Source organism: Lutjanus erythropterus, chromosome 17, assembly GCF_056507025.1.
Source record: "Lutjanus erythropterus isolate fLutEry1 chromosome 17, fLutEry1.hap2, whole genome shotgun sequence".
Lineage (NCBI taxonomy): Eukaryota > Metazoa > Chordata > Actinopteri > Lutjaniformes > Lutjanidae > Lutjanus > Lutjanus erythropterus.
The window spans coordinates 12,889,225-12,915,829 of NC_139333.1; the positions used below are offsets into that span (position 1 = coordinate 12,889,225).

Sequence of the window (26,605 nt, forward strand, 5' to 3'; positions counted from 1 at the left end):
CTGCAGCAATCAACAAGTGGAGATTCGTACCCGACGTGCATGAACATGTAGCTGAAGAAGCGCCACACTTGTGCACGATGGCCAGGATGGTAGACCAGGGGGCTCTTCATGAAGTCGGGCTGATAGGTCTGCAGCACCCACTTGTTTAGCATGATGCCGTAGCACATGAACACGATAATCTGCAACAGACACAGAAATGACATGTTCCTGCTGGTATACCAATTACACACTTGCTGCTATAAAGGTGGAAACTGTGCGGCAAAACAAAACCCATTGTGCTTTATGAAAGACACGTGATGTCTTCTTGTCTTGCATTGTATCCCTCAGCTGATGCTTATTAGACTTGTGGAGACAATTACTGCCCGCACCAAAAAAAAAAACGGCACATCTGGTTCAATTCCATTAATTTCTTTTCATAGAATAATGACTCATTGTCTCCGTGAATTAAAATGAATCTGAACCGTTATTATCACATCCTCATTGTCATTACAGACCATTCAGTGCCATTTGGAGGCATTATGAGAGCACTTGGCTTTCTTTCCTCAGAATTATGATGATTTCAGGGGAAAAGGTTGAAGTTTTGTTAAGAAGCTGTAGGTTATTTCCGATGCTTAATCCCCAACCATTCAACAGTGGTCCATGAGGGCGTTTGTGTTAGTGGCTTTCTTTTTTTTTTTCCAAATGAACATAATAGGTCATTTAATGCCACTGTGTAGGCCAGGGTGCTCACTGACCTGGTTTCCAAGTTCCAAAATCAGTGTCTGAAAAAAACCCTGCATGCAGGCAGACTGAGGGTTTCAGCTTGGAGGAATGGCATTAAATGCACCCACTAAGCCCCTGACTCCCAAATGGGTTACCAGCTCATATCGAGCTCACAGTAAAAGCGTGTGATCAAAGGCAGAAAATCTTTTCAGTGGGTCTGAAGTGAACGACTGAGCCAACAGAACAGCCTAAAGTCAGTGCTGTGGGTTAGTAGCTCATACCCAAGTAGAATATTGCAGGCCAGATATGCTGTAGGAAGACCTGAGTCAGTAGAATAGTCTAAATTCAGGCTCATGACGTCACCTCACCTGTACAATGGTGACGATGGCGATGAAGACAGGCGGGGGACAGAGGCGGTTCTGGTGGAAGTACCAGCGTCGGTCCGTCTCGCAGGGCAGGATCTCGTAGGCCACATAGCGAACAAAACGTTTGTACAGACCCAGCCCCGTCTCGTCCAGCAGGATCTCCCTCTGCAGCGTGCGGCGGCCATTGGCAATGGCCCGTCGGAAACTGCTGGAGCGCTTACTGCTCATCTGAGGAAAAGGTCAAAATACATGAATGAATTATTCTCAAGAGTTCAGCGTAAAATCTTGTGGCCAACTTAGGATCCTCATTTTACATTTACAGACCAATGAGACCTTATATGTTTACTTTTTCTTTGTGGAGTTGCCATGGTTGATGATGATGAGGTCACAACTTTATTCTCAGACCAATATGTTTTGGCTTGTTGCTTCATCAGGAGCGGTTTTACCTCTTGATCCCTTTTCCCCTCATCTATGCACCTTGGAAGCAGGTAAGGCTGCACCAGAAACCTCTATCTGCCACCACTTGATTATACCCAGACATTTTTCATTTTTATTTAAAAGAACAGTTCAATATTTTGGGAAGTACACATGTTCGCTTTCTTTCTGAGATTTAGATGAGAAGATCAGAACCACTTTCATGTATGTACACAATATATGAAACTACCACCAGCAGCTGGTTAGCCTAGCTTAGCATTGAGACTGGATACAAGTTGAAACCACAACCTCAGCTCCGTTCAAGGCCAATAAATCTGCCTAGCAGCACCTCTAAGGCTTGCATAGTAACACGTTAAAACTCATTTCACTTCCAGAAGTCTTGACAGCACTCCCAGCCAGGCATTTACTTCTCTAGGCCAAGAAATAGTGACATAATTAGCACATAATCCACCATAAAACTACAACTTGTCAGTTTTTATGCTTGGGTTATTATACAGATTAAACACACTAGATATAATGTGTTTATTTGTGAATTTAAGATGTGTTGGTAGGCGGATTTTGTTACCTTTGGACAGAGCCAAGGTGTTTCCAGTCTTTATGCTAAGCTTAGCTAAACCAACCGCTAGCTCTAGCCTCATATTATTTTATTATTTACCTTTTTTGATAGGGACAGATACAGGTAAGACCTCATCCAAATAGTGTTTGTAGCGCCCCTTTGCAACAGCTGTCCCTAGAGGAGCTTTTATGATTTTAAGAGATTGAAAAAGTGAAATAAAAAGACGGTAAACTAATAACAGCAAAAATCATAAAACTAAGTAAAAACTTAAACCAGGATTTGGTAGCTTTCTTAAATGTTTACAGCACATCGTTTCACTGAAAAAGCAAAAGACATTTTACAGAATGGAGCTTTATAGTTGTCACTTGAAGCTGCACTGATGGATCTGCTCTGTAGTTTCTTAAAGTATTTACAGAGAGACTGTGAAGCAAGTCCATTTAAACATTTAAACACAAGCTTTACATGATGAAGATCAATGAAGTATGCAAAATTCAAAATCTTGTCTTTACTTATAATGTGGCAATGATGGTACCTTATTTGCTATTTATATTAACTAGACAGATATGAGAGTGCCATTAATCTTCTTGTCCATCTCTCAGCGAGAGAGAAAATAAGCATATTTCCAAAGAAATGTTTTAAGAATAAATGAGAAACAATTTCTTTCAGCTGACAGACAATTTTTTTGTGACTTTCAGGAATCAGCAGACAACATTGCATTAATTTCTGTGTTTGTTTTTTGCTCCTTGTTGACTTAATGTCTTTTTTTTGCAATAAACTTGTCTCGAGTTGTTTTATGAGCATTGCTGTCAGCAGCTGGAGAACACCTTCCCCAGGATGAGCAGATCTCATCATCGCCTGCTGCTGCTGAATTTTTCATTTTAGCAATTAAATCCATAACTTTCTTCATGCTAAGTGGATCAAGCATCAGCAAAGGAGGATAGCTTCTTTTCATATAATCTGAGGGAAGCTCATCAGTGTGACTAATCATCGTAGATGGGGAGCCAACATTCATAAAGCACTGATTTCACAAGGGGTAGCATGACGGTTTATGCAGGTTTTAATTTTATCATCAAATAGTCAGGGGAAAGGTTACAGTTATCTTCTTTTAAGGCATTTTCTGTGTTTTGGACAGTGTTCAGAGGCTTCAAATAAACACTGAAGTTTCTCTTTTACAGAATGGGAACTTTTTGTATGTATTTTTAACTTTACTTCAAGATTTTCAAACCTTTTTTGTATGTCATGACTGAAGAAAATCATATTTCGGAACGAAGGGGGCTGAAATGACTGAGAAAAGTTTGTCACACAATACAATTAATCAGCATTTTAAAACTACTCAAGTTTTTTTTTCTTCACATATTGACGGTCTTTTCAGTCCCATCTGTGTGACACAAAGATAAAGGACAGATGTTAGTACTGAAAGCATTATGCAGCATTGTGGGGCAGATTTTATATTAAATGATGCATTCAGAGGTAAAAACAGTACTTAATGCTGCAGTGTGTAAGACTTACGAGGATTTATTGGCAGAATATGCAGGAATGAAAAATAACATTCATAAGTAGAGGAGTCATGATTCTCCAAACTACAGTTCGATCTGACGCTATGCCATTGTTGGAGTATGTTTTCAGAAGTATATAATACTTGAATTGTTTTTTTTTTTTTTTTTTTGTTACCTTAGAGTGAGCCATTTATATACAAAGAAGGTGCAAATCCTCTTCTGTGGAGGCTGCCATGTTGCAACGTCATGTTTCAGCAGATAAACCAGACACTGGCTGGAGATATGACCCTTTTGCGCTTTCGCATGTTTTGCAGCCACCATAGTTTCTCCAATGCATTTGGAAGTTGAGGGTGCAGGTGGCCACCACTAGATGCCATTAAATCCTACATACTGGTTCTTTAATGCAGAATAAATCCATAATGGGTGCTTTAATTTAGCTATCATTACAAACATTTTCAATATTTAATATCAAAGCCATGTTAGTTGTATAAACAGCTGGTGATCACTTATTTGCCACATGAAAGATGAGAGAAGTGCAGCTGAATGTTCATGGCTGATGAGAAATTTAAATAATGTACAGGTAGTTTTTGATATAGACAAAATGTAAGCGTGACTGCTGCTTGCTGCACAGACATCTTAACAAATGGGCTGTTGAAGTGATTTTGCCCTTGAAAAGCAAATCTTTGTTATGAGGAACTATTCCATGGAAAGAGTGAAAGTGTGTGTGTATGTGTGTATTCATGTTATCACAGACTCCAGGTTTGCTTAGTGAGCAGAAGCTCTGCAGCAGCCTGCAGGCCAGCGGGACCAACTCTTGATAAGTTCCTTAATAGAGGCTTAGGATGAAAACTATCCTAATGCCACTATTTTGACAACCGAGGCAGAGCACCGCCAGGATAACGACACAGAGGGTTATTTTTCCACCAGAGTTACCACTGAAAATACTGTGCGACCAGCTACCCGCAGCGGGGATCCTTTAGAGTCAATATCTGCATTTCCTTACAGACAACAAGCGTGCACGCTTCACAGGTAAAGATTTACTTAATGGATGATACTCAATGGCAATGCCAGATGCCTGAAGTCTCTGGTGAAGCTCTAACAATACAACTCCTTTGAGAACAACGGCTGACTTAGTGATTATCTCTAAATTATGTGTTATGATGTGATGTGACACTTTATGAAAAATAGGTTCCAAGAAAAGCAGTGATGGAAGGGAAACAGGGCATGTGGGCATGAGCAGCTGCCGATAACAGCATGAATCGACAACAGTGGGACTTGTGTATAGGTTGCTTATAATAGTAACCTCAGAAAATATGGCAGCTTCATATGAAGTGTACTGAAACCTCAAGAGGGGGGTCTGTACTGTAGGAAGTACAACCCACCATTAAAGTACACCATTCGTAATTCATTAGCCAGGTCCTGCTGCTTGCAGACTCGTTATATGTGGACACAGCGGGGGACATAGTGAAAGAAATTGTGGGTCAATAGCTATAAAAGCTAATGAGCTAAATATACTGGAGGACAAAGACTGTAAACAAATGAGAAAATAATGAAGAAATAATGAACTGATCGCTCCACAAATGGGGCAGCTACCATTTCTTTTTCTTTTTCAAGAAATCACTCAGGAAAAAAAAAACAAAAAAAAAATGTGATAATCCTTTTTGGAAGTTAGCAGAGCAGGACATGGTAACTACCCTAACTGTGGGTAATTATGACACTGGTGGTTGTATAGTGAGGGTGCATGGGCCTGTTGCACAGTGATAACCAGAACGATGTCGAGCTTGGGCTGCTGGCTCTCCTGCAGATGGAGGGATGCATATTTAGTATGGAAATCAGGCCTGGAAAATGCAATTATGCTATACTTGAGGCAGGGATTGAAAGCAGTAGAAGAGGAGTAGAGGGACATTAGAAGGCAGAGAGGGGGAAATTAAGACGGGAAGATGAGATGCCTGCCTGGGTGAGTTCGATTCACAGATTCTGGAGGCCACCAATGGACAGTGAAGGAGAGACATCTACTTTCTAAATATCTTCAAATTGTTGAAATCACAGTGAAACAGAGGAAATGTGTTTATATCAAGAAAAGAGGTGGGATAGAGAGAGGTTAGGGGATGTAAATATAATGGTGTTTTCTTCCTCTGTTGGCTTTCTTCTCTAAATAAAGTCTCTGTGTCTGAGTTTATTTCATCCGAGTTTGGCTTGCTGACAACACCTGCCGCCTCTCCACCTTGCACTGCATTCTCTTCCATTCATACCTCTTCTGCAAGAATTTGTTCCCAGGAGACACGGCTGAGCATAGCTGTCACTCTGCTTCGCCTTCCCTGACATGCAGGGCCTCCGCCTCTAAAGTGAGCATTAGCAGCCTTTTGAAGTGACGACAGGAGAGAGACAGCGAACAAGACAATAAGGCACACATGAGCCAAAACTTGAGATAACGTGCCAAAGGGAGCGACGGGGCAAGGTGCACCGAAAATCACATGACATCACATAAAACGGTGGATGAGGGGGAAACCTCTGACTTGTGCATCGCTAACGGTGGAAGTTCCCTGACGAGGCAACGTCTGCCAGGGAATAATTGATGCTGAGGTTAAGAGCACAAAGATAAAGATAGTATCCCCTTTAGGGACAGCTGAATGGGCCAAACTGACAGCAGTGTGTGTGTGTGTGTGTGTGTGTGTGTGTGTGTCAAACAGCAAGGGTCCATCCTCCTCCTCTTGGTAGCTGCGTGTTGCCTACTGTACATGCTGCTCTCAGCTCTAGTCAATTGTCCTTGATGGATTAATTAGCCACACCACATGGTCAATACCTCACAGCTCAGTACTAATTAGTAATAACAATCAAAAAATGTGGTTGAAAGGCCATTCAGACGTCTGCACCGTAGGTACAAAACAAATCTTTATTTATCCATATATTACGGCTGAGACAACGCACTTATCTACTGATTCAATACTAGCACGATACTTGGGTGCCGACTTGATGTGTGTCGCAATTCTTAAGTATTGTGATTTAATATTATTATTTCTAATTATTTTTATGTTTAACACTAGACCATGTGAAAAACTTGACACGTATTATGTATTATCTTTGCATTTCACAGTGTCCACTAGCAAATGAGCAGCCGAACTTTCTGTGTAATCTGCGTTTTCTTTTGATATGTGTGCATATTCCTGATCTCTTTTTCCATCAACTCAGTGTATAGAATTGTGGCATAAGAATGAAAGTGTGTGTCTGCGTGCACGTGGATGAGCAAAAGACAGAAACAAAAAGAGTGCCAGTAGCTGCACTCAGGACAGACATGTGTTGACAATCAAAGCAGAGGAATTTAAGGTTAGCAGTGAAGTTTGTCTGTTGACAGTAAATGTACTGTGTGCTCACAAAAAAACTGCAGAAAAAGTTCACAAAGTTCCTGTGTCTTGTTTGCCAGCTGATGGGTGAAGTGAAAGGAGAGTATGGGATTAAACTGGAGCAGAGCGAACTGCTCTCTGGCTCTGGAGCACATTCTGCCTAGTCTACAAAATGTGTATAAAATAGTTTTTCAGTGCCTGTTTACTGGTCACCAGCCTCGCATATGCACGCATATTGTCATAAAAATAGACTTGAATCTAAGTAAACACTGCAGCTTGGATTAATGACCTTCAGACACACCTGGGATGCGAGCAGCATGGGAGCTGGAACAAAAATCTGTACAACTTAACATGAGTGTGAAAAATGTGTCTGAGTCCCTTGCGGTCGAGACAGAAAGTTACCCACAGAAGCATAAGACTGACGGTAATTGGACCTGTGATGTTAGTCCGATATCCGATGGGTGAATTACATCAGTATCAGCTTCTGATAAAGGCCATGTATTGGTCCCAACTCTACCACTAAAATGTCAGGAAGGTAAAAAGGTAGGAAAAAAAGAAACCGCCCAAACCTATGACCATCTTTCACTAACAACGCACTGAGACACACGCACAACAAATATTTTATCGTTGCTAGAATATCAGAACGCTGTGCCAATTAACCGAGCTTACATATTGAGTCGCTACCACCAGACTGAGAGTGTCACTATACCCGTTTACTATCTAAGTCGTGAGCCATTCAGAAGACCAAAATCCGCCTCTCCCTTGCTTTCTGTCCCCGTCTCACACATACACTCACGTACTCTCGCAGCAGAATCTAAATCACTGCGGATCTCAGCCCCTGCTGATTCTACCCTGACCCAGATACTCAGGTTCTTTCTTGCCCAAATCCTTTTAAAATGAGAGTCCACCTTTTTTTTCCCCTCAGCAGTTTGCGGCCACAGCCTTGCTTCATGCTTTAATCATTGCGGTGCTAAAACTCGAAGGGAAGGGGAAAAAAACCCAAAAACAAACCTTCACTTCAGAACACTTAAGCAAAGTGCAGCACTTTTAGCCGGCAACTCGTCTAAAACAGAAAGCCTTGACGGGAGTTTGGTGTGGGATGTGATGTTGACAGGTCGCATCTGTGTCCCTGGAGACAGACGCACTGTGGGCACTTAATGTGACTTGAAAACTTTAAAACACTGTATATCAAGTACTTGCAGAGTGTCTCTTGGCCAGGACTGTAACTGAAGTTCATTTCTGCTCTGTGTAAGTGCTGTCTTTCTTCCAGCACTGCTTCGAATGTGACAAAAGAATCACCCAGTTTTAAAGCAGAACATTTGAATACATGTTACATAAGCGTTTCTCTAACTATACCTCCTGAGGGAACAGAAAATGTAAGTGCAACATTTGGGCAGAAGGGTAAAAATGAGGCAAAAAGCAACAGTCTTAAAAATCCTTCAACCTGAACAAAGAGAATCCCCCGCCATAATCTCTGAAAGACACCCTCCGCCCGTGTAATTAACCATGGCAGCCATTTTGGATCTCCGTCGAACATTAGCCAAATTACCACCCGAAGGAAAACAATGACACACTTCTTCAATTACACAGCTGGTACATGATAGCATCAGAGGAGTCTCTTTAAAGAAATCGATACGTGCAATTACACACATAGGAACATGTCCGACTTCAGGTTGGCCCGGTTTTACCCTTGATTCATAAACAGATGCTGGTCCATCTCAGAATCACCTCCCCCACCCAAAACCCAACCAAGTGTGAACTTTGACACCTCGGGTGTCTCTCAGCCTCCTGCATCGACAAAATGTCAGTGTGTAATTGTGTGGAAACGTGTCACCGCATGTACAATGTGTGCTGCTTGTCTTGCTGTGTGTGTGGGATTTTGTGGATTAGTAGTCAGATGCACACCTAGACTCTTTGTGACTGTATATGTATGAGTGAGTGAGTGTGTGTGTGCATGTGTGTGTGTGTGTGTACAGTTCCCCAAGAGAGGTTTTAGCAGAGCGTTACTTATTCACCCCTCTGGCTGAACTGATGGAGCTCTCTGGCTAAGATCGCCCTGCATGAAAGATGGCTTGAACATGAACGATGTCAGAGACGGTCTTGTACTTGCACACTCACACACGCGCACACGCACTCAGACACTAGAGAAGCTGTTGCCTGACAGTGCGATTCAAACATTTACACCCACTGAGGTCGAGAGAAGCAGCGTGGATTCACGGCTGCGCTGAGAGAATGTAGAACAACAAACCAGAGATGTTGTACACATCCGTTAGAGACACAGACGAGAGAAATCGCAACAGCTTGTGGGCTGCAAGCATCGAAAAGCCATGGACTCAATGCACTCACACATATTCTGCAACTTGCTACGTGCATTTTAGTATGGTACAGGTTACATCTTCCATCGAGACCAGACCACAAATCAATAGAGACACCGGCTATGATATAATGGCAGCTCTGAACTTCACAAATCAAAACATGACTGTCACTGTCATCTGTCACAAACTGTAGAGTGCTTCTAAATCTGCCTGAGATACAATGAGATGTGAATGGAGATAGACAGAGAGGGAGGAAGTGAACGGTGAGGCAAAAAGCATATTGTGATGAAATTAAAAGTTTCGTGTTCATGTCATTCATGTTTTCTTCCTGTAAAACTAAATATTAAGCGTGCTTACACATTTGTTCTTACTGAATTGACTGGTTAAATAAAGGTTAAAAAAAGTAAGCCAGAACCAGTGAATTTCAACCAACAATGTCATGTTATCCACCCATCATCAGCAGGGTACAACCTGTGGTGAATGTGGTATCTGTGACAGCAGCTGATGCATGAGACATTTCACAGTGGGCTCTTCAGCAACAAACATTAGCTACATGGAGCATACGATGGGCTGGGAGCCAGGCCTCACTGATTGATGTTAATGTACAAAAGTTTCTAACTTTCTAACTTGCACAAAAACACAAGCTAATGTGTTAATGTGTCACTTATTTGATTTGAAACTAGATCATATTTTATGGAGAAAATGCTTTCTTGTTTTCCCTCTGATGTCCTCTGGCTGCTCATCTTTAGCTCTGGGGGATTTACAGAGTTTCTGCTAACTGAAGCCCCTTTTATACTGGGCAAAAACATCCACTGACATCTGGTTTTTTTAGTCAGTGGGAAAGGTTACGATCGGCATTCAATGAGGGTCAAATGACTTTTTGCAACACTAGTTTTAAGTTTCCTGATGGAAAGGCAGTTTTACTTATCGCTAAAGTGGCTAACCGCTAACTGCATTTAGCTTGCTTACCCATGCGGCCAAGAAAGCTGACTCAGCCCCGGGGTTCCAGGAGCCAAACCAGCTAGAAAACCACCTTTGTACTGTATTTTCTGTCATGAAACCTCCATCGCTGGTGGTGTTCAGTCCCAGTCTGGCTGTGCTCACTGAGAGTTCCAGTCTGGAAGAGTCACCGGGGTTAATGGACCGCTCTAGCTGCACGGCCGTAGTGTCATAGCATTAATGCTCATTCAGCGCTATTGGCTACTGTAAATGCCAATCAATATCTATGACAAGTTCCTTCCTAGCTGCCTGTTTTTACAGGAAACACGTAAAATGCTGAAGCAAATAGCACTCTGTGTTTCTCTTTCATGTGGACTTTAAGAGAGTGAAGAGATGAATTAAAGAAAAAGAGGAGACTTAGGTGAAATGATAAAAGTCAAAGAGCAGCTGAGCAGGGAGGAGAGAAAGATGGCTGGAGGTGTTTAGTCAATGACCTGGTTGAAAATGTCATGCTACATGCAGCACTTTTCCAGCATCAGCCTGGAGCACATCCCAAAGACCAGAGACCAGCAGAGCTCACGCATCATGTGCTGCGCAACAGGAGTCCAGGTTCATATTAACATTCGAATATCCTTCAAATTAGTCAGCAAATCTGTACTGGCAGCGCTCATGTGTATGAATGAGAGTCTGTCTGCATTAGAGACACTGTGTGAATATCAGGGAGAGGGGAGTAGTGAGGCAGACAGACAGGAAGTGGGTGGCTGCTTTAATTAATAATAAAATGCTTGAGAGCGTTTGTATATATGCAAATTGTATGCATGCACAGAACGATGTGGGTATGGCCGATGTGCGATCACATGTGTGCATCAGACAAATCTTTAAAATCAGACCCGGGGGTCGATATCTCTGTGAGGCTGGGCGTTCTGAAATTGCCTCAGATTATGGCCTGCTACTACCAATGCTGGGCTAATCGAAGGCAATTTGCATTTGGCTGATGGGCAATTTTAAAAGTGTCTCCCTGATGCCGTCGGAGGCGAGGCAGCATTTTTTCCCCCCACCGAACATATGCTCACAAGGAGTGTAGAATGAAAGAGAGGGAAATGAGATCTGAGGGTTCAAGGAGGCAGGTTCAGAAAAGAGGGGGTAATATTACATGGCTTGAGGAGAGGAGGGTTGAAGATGAAAATGCACCTGAAATGAGATGGATCAAAAAAAATGAAAAAAAGAACAACACTTCAGGAATTGTGGAGGAAGATAGCTGTGCACTTCCACGAAAGAGCGCTGGCGAAATGGAGAGGCTGCACTTTGGGAGCAGCACCTCTACACTGTTGCCTCTGTCGTGGCAGAGACTCCAGAAATGAGACCCGCGCCAAATTGAGTGGCCTCGTGTGGCCTTCGTAACAAACCATGAGCAGCACAACACGAGAGGAGAGAAGAAGAGGCGCATGAAAGAAAAGAGACAGATAAATAAAGTGAGAGAGCAAGAGAGGTGGAAATGAGCTTAAGAAGTGACAATATGCCGGGGATTGCATTGCGTTGAATTAATCTTGCTGCTTACGCCTGTGCAGAGCCGGGAGGCGAAGGCAGGTGCTCATCCACACGCTTGGAGAGAATCAGCCTTTCATATATACAGCGCTACATGAATTTCTAATAGGAGCACAATTGTAAACACTGATAGGTGAAGAGGCAGTGAATGAAGAGCCTGGACTCACATTCAAAGCAGAGTCAAAGGACAAAAACAGCTGCAGTTAGTAGGATATAATCATACACACTGTGTACGATGGTCTTGTTGCCATTACATTAAGGGAGACCGGGAGCGACTGTAACCGGGGGGGATTGTAACACATTAAGTTACTCAAATCAGAAACAAGCTAGAGTGACAAGCTAGAGTACTATGCACATGCTCAGTAGGATTCTCACTGGATGACAGCAGGATTATTTCACCTTGGCATATGTTTTCAACAAAAGGTATGAAAGTTACTTTTTGGATGTGCAGAATTTTTCTTCTGCTTCCTCTTAAGTTTAGATGCACATTTAGGCTTACACCAATTTTATCTCTTGGTTACTGGTTAAAAACAAACATGAACAAACTCTCGGTTGCAAGATCAGGGACAGTTGTAATACTGTGTTACAACTGCCTTGGAGCCACAGCACCTTGTTTATCTGTGTTCATGTAAAATTAATTTTGACTCAGTTCAAATAATTAAAATCTAGTTACTCCTAGAATGGTTGCACAGTCTTCTGCAAAAACAGAAACAGACTTTTACTTTGAATGCAAACAATGCCTGATATCTAACAGAATTTGAGCCATATACAAAAACATTTTCAGTAATATTAGATGCTACATCAGCAATGTTCTTACTTGGAGGCAGGACTGTGATGGTATGGATTTTTTTTTTATTACCACAGTAAAAAGATTACATATGGAGACATGGTAAAATAAATCCATAGTCATAAATCAAACACTGAATGTCTTCTGTGGTTATTCACCCATTTTTCCATTTTGAAAACAGTTGTTGTTGTTGTTGTTGTTGTTGTTGTTGTTGTCGATCCCAGGATGCCTTGAGTCGAGTCTGTCGACAAATCAGAGGCTGTGATCCAGACTTGTGTTGTGTGAGAGTAGTAAGTGTATTAATAATTATATGGGCTGATCTAAAACTGTAAAAACTCCTGACCCTTCAAAATAAAATCTGTGGTGATCACTGTAATGAGCTAGACCATGCAGTAGGCATCACATGGCGACAGTCTTGCTGTAAAGCTGCTATCATCACACCTTTAATTGTTGGTGTGCTTTTATTTGAGATAGTGGATTAATATGACTTATTTTTTCAGTGTTGCCCCAACTACTGTAACAATTGCCCCCGCTACTGGAGCAATTACAGTACTCTGCCTTCTTACATTAAATCTAATATGATGGTGAATAATTAATCAGTGCACATGTATATGTTTCTTATGTCAAAAATGGCTTGCGTATTTCAAGTAGTCTGTGAATTATGAAGGAAAATGTGAAAAATGTTGCAACTGTCTCCAGTCTCCCTCTCTAATAACATTAATTTCTTCAGAATATGCAGTAGTTGTGCTTGAACGCATCAGTTATGATAAATAAAAGTCATCTCTTTAATACTGTGGCTCTGTCTGCTTGGTGTGGGTGTTTTCTTGTACTTGCTGTTACGCGGCTTGTGAGGTTAAGTGTCTGGATTTACCGACACATTAACTGGAAAGATTGATCCCCCTTTTACAGGACAACGACCTGAATGCTAGAGTCAATTTTCGCCACTGCGGAGCTCGCTGCCTCTGTCTGAATCAATTCTGTAACCTTTCTGAAATCCAGCAAAAAAGCAGGTGGGCGTGTGGAAATTTGTGCTTGTGCTGCAGGACATGAAATGCCTCATGCGACTCCCTCTGCATGACTATGTGTATGCATGTAAATGTATGTCTGTGTGTGTGTGTGTCTGTGTGTGTGTGTGTGTGTGTGTCTGGTTTGCACTCACCAGCTCGATGAGCTCCTGGTAGCACACCTGTCCCTCTTCATTGCTCTGGACCAGGGCTAACAGCATGTCCAGTTTGGACGGGTCCAGCTGCAGCTCATGGTGCTCCACCAAGCTGGTGAAGTTCTCCACTGCGATGAAACCGGTGTTCTCTGGGTCCAGCTAGAAAGAACGACAGCCGGCGTTCAGACCACCAAGATAAAACACCGCACTACTGATAACAGTCGTACTGAAGATGTTTCTGTTATGCATGGTGATTTTTTAATTAGCAGCGCTGCAGAGATGAAGTGTCAGTTTGCCCTGAGGGAGAAGGCAACAGTAATAGACAGCTGAGACGTATACACACAGACACAATAGATACTCATAAAGACAAATGAGAGATACATGGCTGAAGGCATAAGCTCAGACAGTGACACCAGTTATTAATTAAGTTGTGTTGGCTCTATGATGCCTTTGAAAGCATTAGACCTGCTTTAAGAAAAAGCCTGCTTCAACCTCATTAAAGGAGCAGGTCTGTCAAATAGACGGCAGGTTGGTTGTGGTTGGGAGCAGCAAGAGAAGACAGACGGGCGTGTAATTGTAATAAGCAGTGACCTGCAGTTTCCCTGAAAAAATAAAAATCCCTCACTATTAAATGAAGTTGACTTTCCAGTCTTTGTTTCTAAGTGGATGCTTCATTTGACTGTGTGAGTCCATCCTCGGTCACATTTGCGGCTCGTAGTCAGTGTGGTTTTTATAATCACCACTCACTCACTGAGACCCACAGCCCCACGGGTTATTACTGCTGATGTCTGTATGCCAGTACTGCTCCTCATAATTGATTTAAGCAAGAGAGCGTCATAAAAATGGCTGAGCGTAGTTGTCTAAAGTAGTGGCCGGTTAAAAATGGCTTGTAAAGTATAGGGTGTGTATCTACACTTGGTTTATGTAATGTGGGGTTTTTGTTGTTTTGTGGCAGCTCCACCCACTCATGGCTTGATTTTTCCTCTAACCTTCTCCTCTTAAATGCATTCAATTGCTCCGCAATGGAGCTTTAATTCCCCATGCCAGCTCTCCTTAGTGCATCTGATTGTGTTTGTGAAAATGTGCCCGAGGACAAACTGGAGCAGCACAAAGAGACCACATGGGAAGAGCCCTTGCTGCTTCGCATTTTACTGTTTCCTGAATGCTAACACAGCCTCATTAGGTTTCACATAGTAAACCAACAGCCTCTCATTGCCCTGGGGAGGAGTGAGCTTGCAGATGTTGCGTCAGTGTGGAGTCAGTCGTGCTAGATCATCGTTGCCCATGTCTTGAGTCCACAAGAAGGATCCCGTCTAGGCCGCCTCAGTCTGGACCCGGCCTGCTCTGACATGGTTAGACAAAAGGTGCTTCGTCGGCTGCATGAGGAGAGCGGCATTAAATTACGCTGCACCGTGTCAGTCTCTGCTGCAGAAGGCTCAAAGCTTAAAGCTCTACTGCTCAACTAAGGAGCAAAGAAGATCCATCAGGGAATCCATCGGTGTGACAGTGTGTGTGCATCTCCTTCTGAACGTGTTTACTGCATGTGTCACCCCCAACACCAGGTATACTCAGCTTGCTTTGTCTGGGGAGCAGGACAGGAGGCCAGGGGTCTCCATCTTCCATTGAAATGCTTTATTTTAAAATTAACTGACCCATTAACTTAAATTATTAACTAAATCAACTTGGTGTAAGTATTGACAGATAACTCAGATATTTTAATATATTTAATAACTGCAGCTGCATTTTAGTCGTCAATGCTTTGGCAACATTTCAAAAAGTTTTACAATGATTAACATATCTTAAACATATCTGGAACCCCTTCCATCATACAATCACTATTTTTTTAATGCCTTTAATCAATGGAAGTGAGGATAGGAAAGGGGGAGAGACAGTGAGGGAATGACACGCAGCTAAAGGCTGTAGGCGGGAGTCAAACCCAGGGCCGCTGCAGAAGGCTCAGAGCCTCAGTACACGAAGCACACGCTCTACCAACTGAACTATCCAAGCGCCCCACAATACATACAATACATAAACTAGCAATGTTAATGATCAATCACTCATATAATTGCCATGAAGAATTTAACCAATTAAAAATGATCTGATCTGCCTAGTTAGTCTAGAAACAGCAGTAATTCTGGCTTACATGACATTCTTTTGTTTGGCAGAGACATTTGTTGAATCAAGGCAGGCGGACAAAAGCAGCCATTTCGAGCAAAAATCTTACTGTTGTATTATTCTGTTTATTTAAAAAGTTTGTGCTTCATGACTTGTTTCATATAACTAATGTGTACTAGAATTGTTTTAAATAGACTTAACACTGACACATTGTACCTTACTAATTATGAATGATTAATTGATTATTAACTGTTAACATGTTCAACTATCTGACTATTAAGGAAAATGCATAAAATATGTAACCCTACCAAAAACACAAACTGTTCCTACCAGGGGCAGAATGAAAAACATATTTAAGCTCATTTAGTGTGAAATACATATTTATGGTATCAGAATTATCCTCATGTCCGCATAATTTTTGCTCCTCTTCAGTGACTGTAGTTGTAGTTGTCTTGTCCTGCACGGCTCTGATCTGATCTTTCTGCGCTTTGCACAGGTTGATAGTTGTACAAATATCAACTCTCTCTGCTACTAACGGTTTGATTTATGCCATCAGACAAAAGTTGAATCCAGTATCTGTCCCTCCTTCCTGGGAAAATGTGAATCCATTTGTTTTCATTGTGAAGTAGGCAGAGGGTCGGAGGGCCACCCAGATTTGGCTCGCTGGCCGCAAATTGAGTATTACTGCCTTACACGGTTTCCATGGATTTTTTTTTTATTACTGTCTATTGTTGAACACAAGCATCCCTTTAATTCCTCTTAGTCTGTTTTTTTAATCACCTGAAAACCTGAATAAATGTATTTATTCACCTGGGAGAGCAAAGTGCAGGCAGGAACTAATGGGTTAGTTTTGATGATGCTTGACTCAGTATGAGTGTTTTTCCACTGCTGGTTGATGTAGTGAAAGGATTTTGTTAGTTATGATACTGATAATACTCTATGTACAGTAATATGATGGAAAAGCAAAAAAAAAAAGAGCTTTTAACCAATATTAACCAATATTCTGTACACACACAACCGTCTACAACATTTACTGACTGTAAACACTCTTCAAGTCATGCACTGTTTAAAATCCATACAATACTTGACTCTTTCCCTTCTTGGTTATTGTCCCCTCACACATCTCAGTAGACTCTCAAAACTCAGCTCCTGAGCCTGCCAAGGTAGTCTGCAATCCACAGAAAAACAAATTTCTGAAGAAGAAAAAAAAAAAAAGATAAAAAGAAAAATGTGCCCAAGACTATTTTTTTGCATTCAGGCACAAACTACTGGTTTAGTTTTGATGATGCAGAAGATTAGCTCTAATCAGAGTTTAACAAAAGTAGGTTTAAAATGAGTAAATCCAGATTTCAAATTAAGGTGACCAAAAACTAATCTCAGTTTAGAAAATCCAGGTTTAGTGATGTAAACTGACATTAAATAGTTTAATCAATATGAAGATGCTTGCTTACCCAAATAAAAATAAATAAATAACAGTGCTATCTGGAACTATAAAGTATAATGAGTGAGGATACTGTCCTTAACGCATCTCACTGTGATCTTAAATCTCAGCTCATGAACCTGTCAAGGCAGTCTGCAACACACGTAAAACCCAAATTTATGGGAAAAAATGAAACAAGATGGGAAAGAAAATGGGCCCAGGTCTATTTTTAGATAATCCCCTTAACTGTGTTTTCCATGGACGTTTGTTAAAACACGGCCCCGTTCTCCCCTTGAGGCTCGCTGAGCAAAATGGTGCAGATACGGCCGGCGTTTGTGATGTGTAAGGTATCAGGATGACATGTGGGGAATACAGGTGGAGGAGAGAACGCAGGAAAAAAAAGGATCAGAGAGGCAAGAGGTGGAAAATGGGAGAGGGCGGTGGGTGGTGTTGGTTGATGAAATGAAAGAAATGAAACATGATGAAGTTAAAGGAACAGTAGAAGGAGGAGAAGGTATGAAAAGAGAGGCGAGGAGAACACAGACAGCCAGACAGAAATGAAATGGAGACGCACAGAGAATAAAAATGCCTTGCCGCTGTCTGTTATTCTGTGCATCTGCCTAGCCCAGCAGTCTGGTAGCGAGTCCTCTTCTTCTTCTCTTTCCTATAAGAGGGCTGTGACACACTCCAGTGCTCTGCATTCACTTGCCACAGAGGGGAGATAGATCAGATTCTAATGTGCTCCTGGCTCAGCCCGGGCTGACAGGGGGAACAGAGAGCCACACTGGGGACGTCTGATTACTGTCAGCCTCCATATGTCAGCACATCACTACACATACAGCAGCGGCACAGACGCGGAGCCACACTGTATATGGCTGTGCACATTTACGCAAACCAAGTGTTGACGCCGAGCTGTCACACTGCACTGATACTATTCCCTTCGTCGTCTGACCTTATTCAGGAAGAACGCTACACAGGGGAGACTGTCTGCCGAGGATACAAGGAGGTGGGGGATTGGTTCTTGTAGCCAATTAGGATTATCAATTAGCGAGATGAGGTACGCTGAGATGAATGAGCGCTGGCAGGAAGAGCCTGTTTTTTTTTGTTTTTTTTTCTTGGGCAGGCTGGTGAACAAGGGGGGAGAGACGAAGAGGAAAAAAAGGGTTGGAAGAAGGAGAGAAAAAGCGCTGAGAGGGAAGCAGTTATTGAAGCGATCCAACACTGGTGAGGGCGACACTTTGACAAGCTGCATGCGTTGCCATGGTTACCAGTCGCCCGTGTGTCATCCCTTTCTTGCACCCCCCCCCACCCCCCCACCCCAGACATATTGGCGTTTGAGAAGCAAAGGAAGGGGAGAGAAAGAGACGATGAAAGGATGGAAGGACACAGAGCAGAGAGACAGACGGATGGAAAGAATGAGGTGGCATTAACACAAAGGCAGGGTTTAGATGTAAAGGGAGGTTTTATGGATGAAAGGTGGAGGTGTTACGGCCGCGAGAGCAAGTGAACTTGGCTGGCTCAAGAGCAAGTGGGAGGAGATGGACAAGACACGGTGAGAAATGTACACATGAGTGCGAGGAAGAGAAGGAGGAGGGCAAAGTGTAGTGGAATGCTGACTGCAGGGAAATGATCTCAGTGTTAACCCCCGGGACCTCTATTACCTTCAGCGCAGCGACTCCGACTGACCCCAGCCCACAACGGACTTATCAGTCTGTTCCACAGAAGCTCGGGAACGAAGCCTCCAGCCTGGGAACAAACTACAGAACCCAGCCATGACAGAAGTCCAGCGAGTGGGCTGAGACATCATACCTGCCGTCCTACCTGCAGAGGACTGACACACAACCAGTGACCAGGCTCACTGTATGTGGGACTAGCAGAGTTTTAGCCAATTATTACAATAGAAATGATGAAGATTTCCATGGTTACACTTTGCATGTGTGCACTTTAAAGCTGTAACTGTTTTATCTGGCTCTTTTTGAGTAAAGGTCATCTTATTAGAGCTGAAAATTAGTAGATAAATCTGTTTTAAACTGTGTTCCAGGGACCATACCATGAATGGGTTGTAGGGGGTCTCCAGCAAAAGGAAGAATAGAATATTTTAACTTGAATCAAATTTTCTGGACGTTGGAACAACACAGTAAGAAACAGGGTTGGCAGTTTTAATTGACTGTAATAATCTGTAGTTATCCTAGTTTGATTATTGATTGACTATAAAGACTTTATTATCTTCATACCTAAAAAAAAAAGTACTCAGAGAGGATTCCTTAAGACAAAACTCTCTCAATTTGTGGGCCTGTGGTCTAATGTGCATTTATAGTGAGGATCCTTGAAATGAATGAGTTTGTGAACCCATGGATTAATTAATTAATTGATCAACAGAAAGTTAACTGGCAGCAATTTTGATCATCATTTGTTGCAGTCATTTTTCAAGAGCAAAATCCCAAGATATCACAAGTTCCACCTCCTATTTTCTGATCGCTACACAGACTAAGCAATGAAGCAAGACTATAAGTAGCTTTAAATCTTCAAATACTTTTCTTATGGATTTACTCACCATGGAAATGGCAGAGCAAGCACATACTGTGGCCGGTACATCCTTCAAACTTTCCTACAATTTATTTTTTATTTAATCTGTTATTTTTTCAGCTTCATTGCTGAAACATGAATCATCTATGACGAATACTCCCGTAGGCACTGGTGAAAGGAAATGTGGGGTTTGGATTAAAGAGCAGCAGACTGTGGGACCATCATCAACGCACACACCATTTTTCAACCACACAGCCAAATCAACTGGATGCACCACTGCAGACCACCCAAGAAGGAGTGGAGGAGAGTGAGGACAAGAGCCATGTTACAGCTGTGACTTTAGGCTCCTCCTGGATCATGTCATGAGGAAAATGAAACAGACATAATGGGTGTTGCACTTGACGGGTAGACTGTGTTCTGAGCTGACAGAACGCAATATGCAAGACTCTGGCAGGACGAGGGGAGGAGGACTGTTTACACTGATGATGCTTTGCGCAAAAACGCAGTCGAAGTTGATGGACAATTCCCAGATGTTGAACTTTTAATGTGAAGATGCTGACATCACCATCTTGTTGTTGCTGTTAACACCGACCCCATCGCAAATTTAAAAACTGCATTACAAAATTACTTGCTAGGTGTATATGTATATAAATTATTGTATATATTGTTTTATTTTATTTTTCATCCCATTCTATTCTGAATTATCTGTATATGTGTAATGTTTGTGTGTAGCTTGAAAGGCCAAAAACTTTCTTTTCATTTTGCAACCCTGTTTTTTTTTTTAAATCATGAATAAATTACTTTGATGCTTGAATAGTGCTAACAGAGCTCCAGCTGACTTGAGGCAGCCATGTTTGTACACATCTCAGCTGCTCAGATATATTGAAATTTAAGTATTCTGGTCTGTGCAAATTAGCTTCAAATTACCTTCAGTGAGGAGGGAATGCAGTACTGGTACGGTTCCCAGTCTCAGCGACACAGCGCTAACCCGATGGCACAGAGCCAATACTACAGACCGCTTTGGTCTCTGTGAACAAGACTGTCAAGCTTGAACAGGGCTGTGTGTGTCTGCAGAGGGCAGTGGCATTTACAGGGCAGAGCATATTTGCATGGCATCAGATAAAACCCTTTGAATTGTCTCTTGCTGCCCCCAGGACTCGCTGATGTTCACCAACAACTGGGCCACTGACTCTGTAATTATCACAGTGCACGTTCTACCCTGCTGTTTACCACCATTACACAGAAACTTCACCAATGTGGCATTGAGATGTGACGGTCCAACCATTCCCTCCTTGAGTGGAGACAACTGAACAGAGATATCCAAAGAATTTCCCTTCACGCAAACAATCATCTAACTACATTTCCTGGCACTTCAACACACAGCCAGATGCATTTTCAAATACAGCTCAATGCAAATTAGCATCAGAGAATGATAAAAGGGGACAGTGTATAAGAGCCTTATTCTCTTTGCTTGACATAAATATGCCAGGAAAGTATTCAGAACCCCAAGTCCTTATGGGAGAGATATAAATAAACCAGATAAGACATGAATGACACATTGGGAGATATTCACCAACTAATGATAGCTCACTTTAGTGGCTAACAACCATCAAGTTGCCTTATCAGTCGCACTGCAACAGAAAGTCTATCAGAGAGCGTGCGTGTGTGTGTGTGTGCACGCTCTGATTATGAGCATATGTGTGAGCCTGCATAGGCCAGAAATAGCCTGAGCTCAGCATTGCAACCTCCTGCAGACAAAGACTAATAAACTCACTCATGTTGCCACTGTTGCTTTCTCTTTCCCTTCCCCTGCAGCAGTTTCATGTGGTTCAGTGTGACAGGGCTGCAGTCGCCCCTCTTCTTCACACCTGCAGTGCTCAAACTGGAGCATGTCCAGCTTTCTTTTGGGGCAAAACTCACGGAAACCCCAAAAGCATATGTTAAGCTTAAGTTAATTGGCTTAAACATGTAATGTGCGTTTGACCGAAGGAAACGCTGGGCTAGCAGTCTAGGCATTTTAACCAAAAGTGTGGGTCAGCATCACCCAGACTGCAATATTAACAAACTAGAAAGATTTTGTGTCCTAAAAGTGTTCTGTATGAAAGAAAAAAGTCTTAAGTAATAGTATAAAAGGAAACTGAATAAAGTGAAACTGAATAAAGGTTGTTATTCCCATAACAAATTCAGATCCTATTTGGAAATCTGTCGGTATGTTATTCTTGAAAGTGTGTTCGTTCAGTTTTCTTCATCAAAGGTCATACACTGTAGTTAGGTTGGGTTTTAGTTGGATCCTCAGTGCATCTCTAATTAACCCCAATAGAACTAATACCAAAGTCTGGCACCAAGCAGAGCACAGAGTACTGGGGCCTCATTTATAAAATTTACTTATGATCAGTTTAGGTATGACTTAAGCAGAAAACCATGCACAGGTAGTTATTTATAAACCCTACTTTGAAATGGAAATGGTCTTAAGTTTAGACTTGACTTAAGTGATCTTCCTGCTGGTTATGTGGGGGAACTGCACTCTGTGGTGAACATGTAACAGGATTTATCAATTAAAGATCAGATGAATTAATAGTGACTCCAAAGTGAGGGGTTTGTCAACCTGCTGTTTAATATTGGAATAATACATATTGCCTGTCTTCAGTCTCCTTTACTACTGCCGGGATCTTGTCCTCTTTGTCCATGGTTATTCCTGACTAAACCCATTAATGCTGCTTTATATAAGGGGAAATCACTGATTGTAAGGCAGGCATCATCCCATCAATTTCACATTAGTTAGATTAGTTAGATTTACTGATGTTAGGTGTTTAAGTTACAAAATTTTCTTCTCAGATCCTGCTTAAGTGAGGTTTTAATACTCAGTATCTTTTATGAATCTAAAGCACACCATCAGAATTGATCTTAAGACTAAGTTCAAGTACAAATCTAAGACCAATCTTATAAATGACACCCTTGGTTTATGATGTAAGGATCCTTCCTTTTATTTTTAAGTTTCCTTTCACTTGGGGTGATGGAAAATTGTCACCAATTTTAGTATTTTTCAATACTTTCACCCATTTGAATTTCTTAAGATTTTTGATGTTACCAATGATATATTTAAGAGACTAGAACAGTTCAAAGACTTGATGTGGGGTCATTTCATATAATGTCTGTATTATAGTTATGGTTTAAAGTTACCTTTTCTAAAAAGGTGAAAAGTTGCAGGTATAAAATCCACAACTATAAAAAACTAAGCACTGACTGTGGCTGAGTAATCCTTTCCTTTTACAAATGACTACATCTGAGTTGCCCTGAAGCAGAGCACTTGACCTCCAGGTGCTCTTGTGGATTTGCTCAGAGGCTGGTGGGACACTGTGGTTGTTGTGGGAAGCCTCTGGTGAGTGTGCCAAGTTAAATCTGGAGGGCAGAGCTGAAAAAAACTGAGGCATGCTCTGCAAAACACTCACCTGGATAAGGATGAGGAAAAAGTGCCCAATATTTAGGTAGGCAGGAGCCTTTGTTAAAAACAAGCTTGCCTGTTCACATTCCAAAAGCTGTTGGCAGATTTCACTTCATTCTAGTTTAATTAGAGAGACCTTTTCCAAATCAAAGGCCACCGTATGGAGTCCCAAAGGTGGAAAATGCCTGTCGTCAGCCAGTGTGAGTGATGTGGTCTAGACTTGAGCTTAATAGGACCGCAGTCTGCTCGACTGTGGCCTTGCAAACTGTCTATATGAACACACTCGCACAAGCAAGAGTAAACCCCACAATCAATAAAGCAACCAGCCATTTACAGTGAGGAAATATCGGCTTCATCTCCAGCCCGAGGACCTCCTCCATCGAAAATGGATATTGACACAGATGAGTCAGCCTCTTTGATACCGCATTAAAATGTGTCTATGAAGATATGTGTTGTTGAGGTATCACTAAGTAGTTGTTATCACTGAAGTGCTTATACAGCAAATGACTCACCATTGTGACCACAGAGCATCTTCTCACTCAACCCACACGGGCTTCCTCCACCACTTGTTATAAAAACACTCACACACACATTCATAAAAATGCAACTGTGCACATGATCGCTGACACACGTGCCTTTTCCCCAAGGCTCTTGAGTCGGCTGATCAATGTGTTGCTGATGGGCCACTCGTGACCCCTAAACCCTGCAGCTAGATAATCGATTTCTCCCTCCTGGACAGAATGATTGCCCAATCTATCTGTCAATCAGCTCAAACCCCAAAAGACCAGTTCATCAACAAAACACAAGACACAGCCAAGAGTTAAACACAAGACACGAAAAAAAAAAACTGGAAATACACACACACACATATTTTCTGGAAGCACCGGCCAAATATACACATGCTTTCTGAGCAGAATCTGCCTTCAGATCCAGTTTGGCTTGTTAATTTTGGAGATGGTAGACCAAACATTCACTCAAATATAGATCTGACTGGACACTAAAAACAGCAGTTTGGCGAGAGGACTGTAAGAAACCAGATGTCGAGAGAAACATTTTTCACTGGCCCACATGTGGCCACTAACTGCATTTTCAACAGCAATTCTGCAGACAAAGACAAAAGTTTAAAACCAAATAACAGCTTCTATTGTACGAGAAAACCTCATGGTGACCTGGATGTCACGGCGGCTGCCAAGTTACTCGACTCCTGGAGAAGAAAAGCTGAATAATCTTGCAATCTTTGGTCATTGTGACCCTAAGATGATAAGACTTGAGCATGTATTAAACAGAAAAAATGAGGAAAAACACAAGGAAAAAACACATACATGCAAATACACTGTGAAGACTGCAAACACTAATGCAGGGCTGCAGCTAGTGGTCATTTTAATTATTGATTAATCTGCCGATCATTTCCCCAATTTATCGATTAATTGTTTGGCCCATAAAATGTCAGAAAATCAGTGTTTCCCAAAGCCCAAGGTGACGTCCTGAATGGTCTTGTTCTGTCCACAACCCAAAGATATTCATTTTACTGTCACAGAGGGGTAAAGAACCAGAATCTTTCACATTTTAAAAGCTGAAATCAAAGAATTTGGGTATTTTTTCCTTTAAAAAAAAAAAAAGGCTCAAAATGATTAATCGATTATCAACAACTGGCAATTAATTCAGTGGTTGACAACTACTCGATTAATTGACTAATCGTTGCAGCACTACACTAATGCAGCAGCTATAATCTGCTGTTATCTTGATTTCTGCTTCCTTCTTCATATAGAAAATGCACCAGTCAATCCCTCTACACATCCATTCATACACCATCCATCCATCTATTTGCACACACCCCCTCCCTCCCTGCCTCCTTTCCATAAACCATGACATGATGCCCCCCCCCACCACCTCCTCCTGCTGTGGCTCATGATCTGACCTCGCATTCTCCGGGCCCACATGGCTCCATGACGCTTGCATCCGTCGTGTTGTCTCACGCTCTCATTTTCGCCCGTGCAAACAGAACAGCCCCCCCCCCTCCCCCCTTTGCTATCAATCCTAACATCAGGTCTCAGCCCGAGCATCCACGTCTCAATCCCTGGATAGACGGCGCGGTGGCCAAGAGCCCGTAACCATAGAAACCTCTGCCGCTGCCTGCTCCCTCTCGCTCAATGCTTACCTGCTCTTGTATGAGCTGAAACAGGGAGCTTCTATCCATATACTGGCCAGGGAGGTGAGAGGAGCCGCCGAGGACAAGGGCATAGGGAGGAGCAAAAGAGGAGTGGTGGTGGCGGTAAGGATGGGATAAGGTGGAGGGGGATGTGGTTGAGGTAGCAGCCGGTGCCTAAATTGTAGCGTCAGGCCCCCTTTCGTAGCTGCCGCGTCCCCCCCTTGGTGATGGAGAAAGCCCCGGTGAGCTCGCCCCCCCCCCCTGGTTTTCCTCGTTGGTGGAGTAAGAACCGGCGCTGTGTGGCTCCGTGTTGGTGCTGAGAGTGCGGTCTGTGGCGCAAATGGGCCGTGACTCTGCTCTGTGCCAGTGCAGCGTGGCGCGGCGGTGAACCCAGCTTCAGCAGACGACGGGCAGGCACGCAGGCAAGGCAAAGGCAAGGCAGACCCAGCAGCTCTCATTCACTCTCCTCCTCCTCCTCCTCGCTCTCCTCTATCCCATTGCACTGACTGCTGCCTCGCTCTCTCTCCCCGTCCCCTCTCCTCACACACACACACACTGCGCCGCCTGCATACCAATGAGGCAGGGGAGGGAGGTGGCCTCTGCTGTCCAATCCAAGGAGGAGAAGGAGTGGCAGTGGGCTGCGGCTCCTCTCCTCGCTACAAGTGAGGCGTCTCAGGGAAGGAGCAGGGGATGGGCTCCACTGCGGCTCTGCGTTTACTACCAGCACACACAGACACACACACAAACACATGTCTGGTCTGTTACTGACAGGCGCGCGCACACACACACACAAACCCACACACTGTAAACAAGACAAAAGCTACTAAGGCACAAGCATATGGTTAAATCCCAACCATGTGATGATTGTGTTAATTAACGCTGGAAGATATGGCTTATAAATAATATTGATATATATCTTGAATATATATCTCGAGCAAAGCTATTAACTAATCGATTATTAAATGAATCGCCACCAATTTTGATAATAAGTTAAGTATTTTGAGTCTTTTTTTTAAGAAAAAAAAAACCAAACAGATTTGAGCTTCTCAGATGTGATTATTTTCTGGTGCTTTTGGTCCTTTATGGCAGTAAACTGTATATCTTTGGGTTACTAGGACAATTAACGGCATCAATTTATGCTTCAAGGAACACTGATCAACATTTTTTAGCCATTTTATGACATTTTATGGACCAATTGACTAATCAAGAAAATATCAACAATTAATCTATAATGAAAATTATTGTTAGTTGCAGCTCTAAGCTCAATATAAACATTTTCTCTGCAATAACATACTTCTCAAATAGTGCAAACA

At 42.4% G+C, this 26,605-nt stretch overlaps 1 protein-coding gene across 2 annotated transcripts in view; it reads right to left on the reverse strand.

Annotated features, from left to right (window-relative positions):
• The window catches only part of rhbdl1 (rhomboid, veinlet-like 1 (Drosophila)), a 63,207-nt gene extending 37,387 nt beyond the window's left edge, over positions 1–25,820 (reverse strand). Inside the window, exons 1-4 of one of the 2 annotated variants that reach the window (XM_084741308.1) lie at positions 25,302–25,820; positions 13,641–13,799; positions 1,071–1,295; positions 31–179 (exon numbers count right to left, since the gene is read on the reverse strand). In XM_084741308.1, the coding sequence (XP_084597434.1) occupies positions 31–179; positions 1,071–1,295; positions 13,641–13,799; positions 25,302–25,340 (572 nt within the window). In that variant the 5' untranslated portion in view covers positions 25,341–25,820. Of the gene's footprint in view, positions 1–30; positions 180–1,070; positions 1,296–13,640; positions 13,800–25,061; positions 25,156–25,301 lie in introns of those variants that run through there. The other variant, XM_084741309.1, reaches the window with a different exon arrangement.
• Between the last annotated feature and the right edge of the window lie 785 nt (positions 25,821–26,605).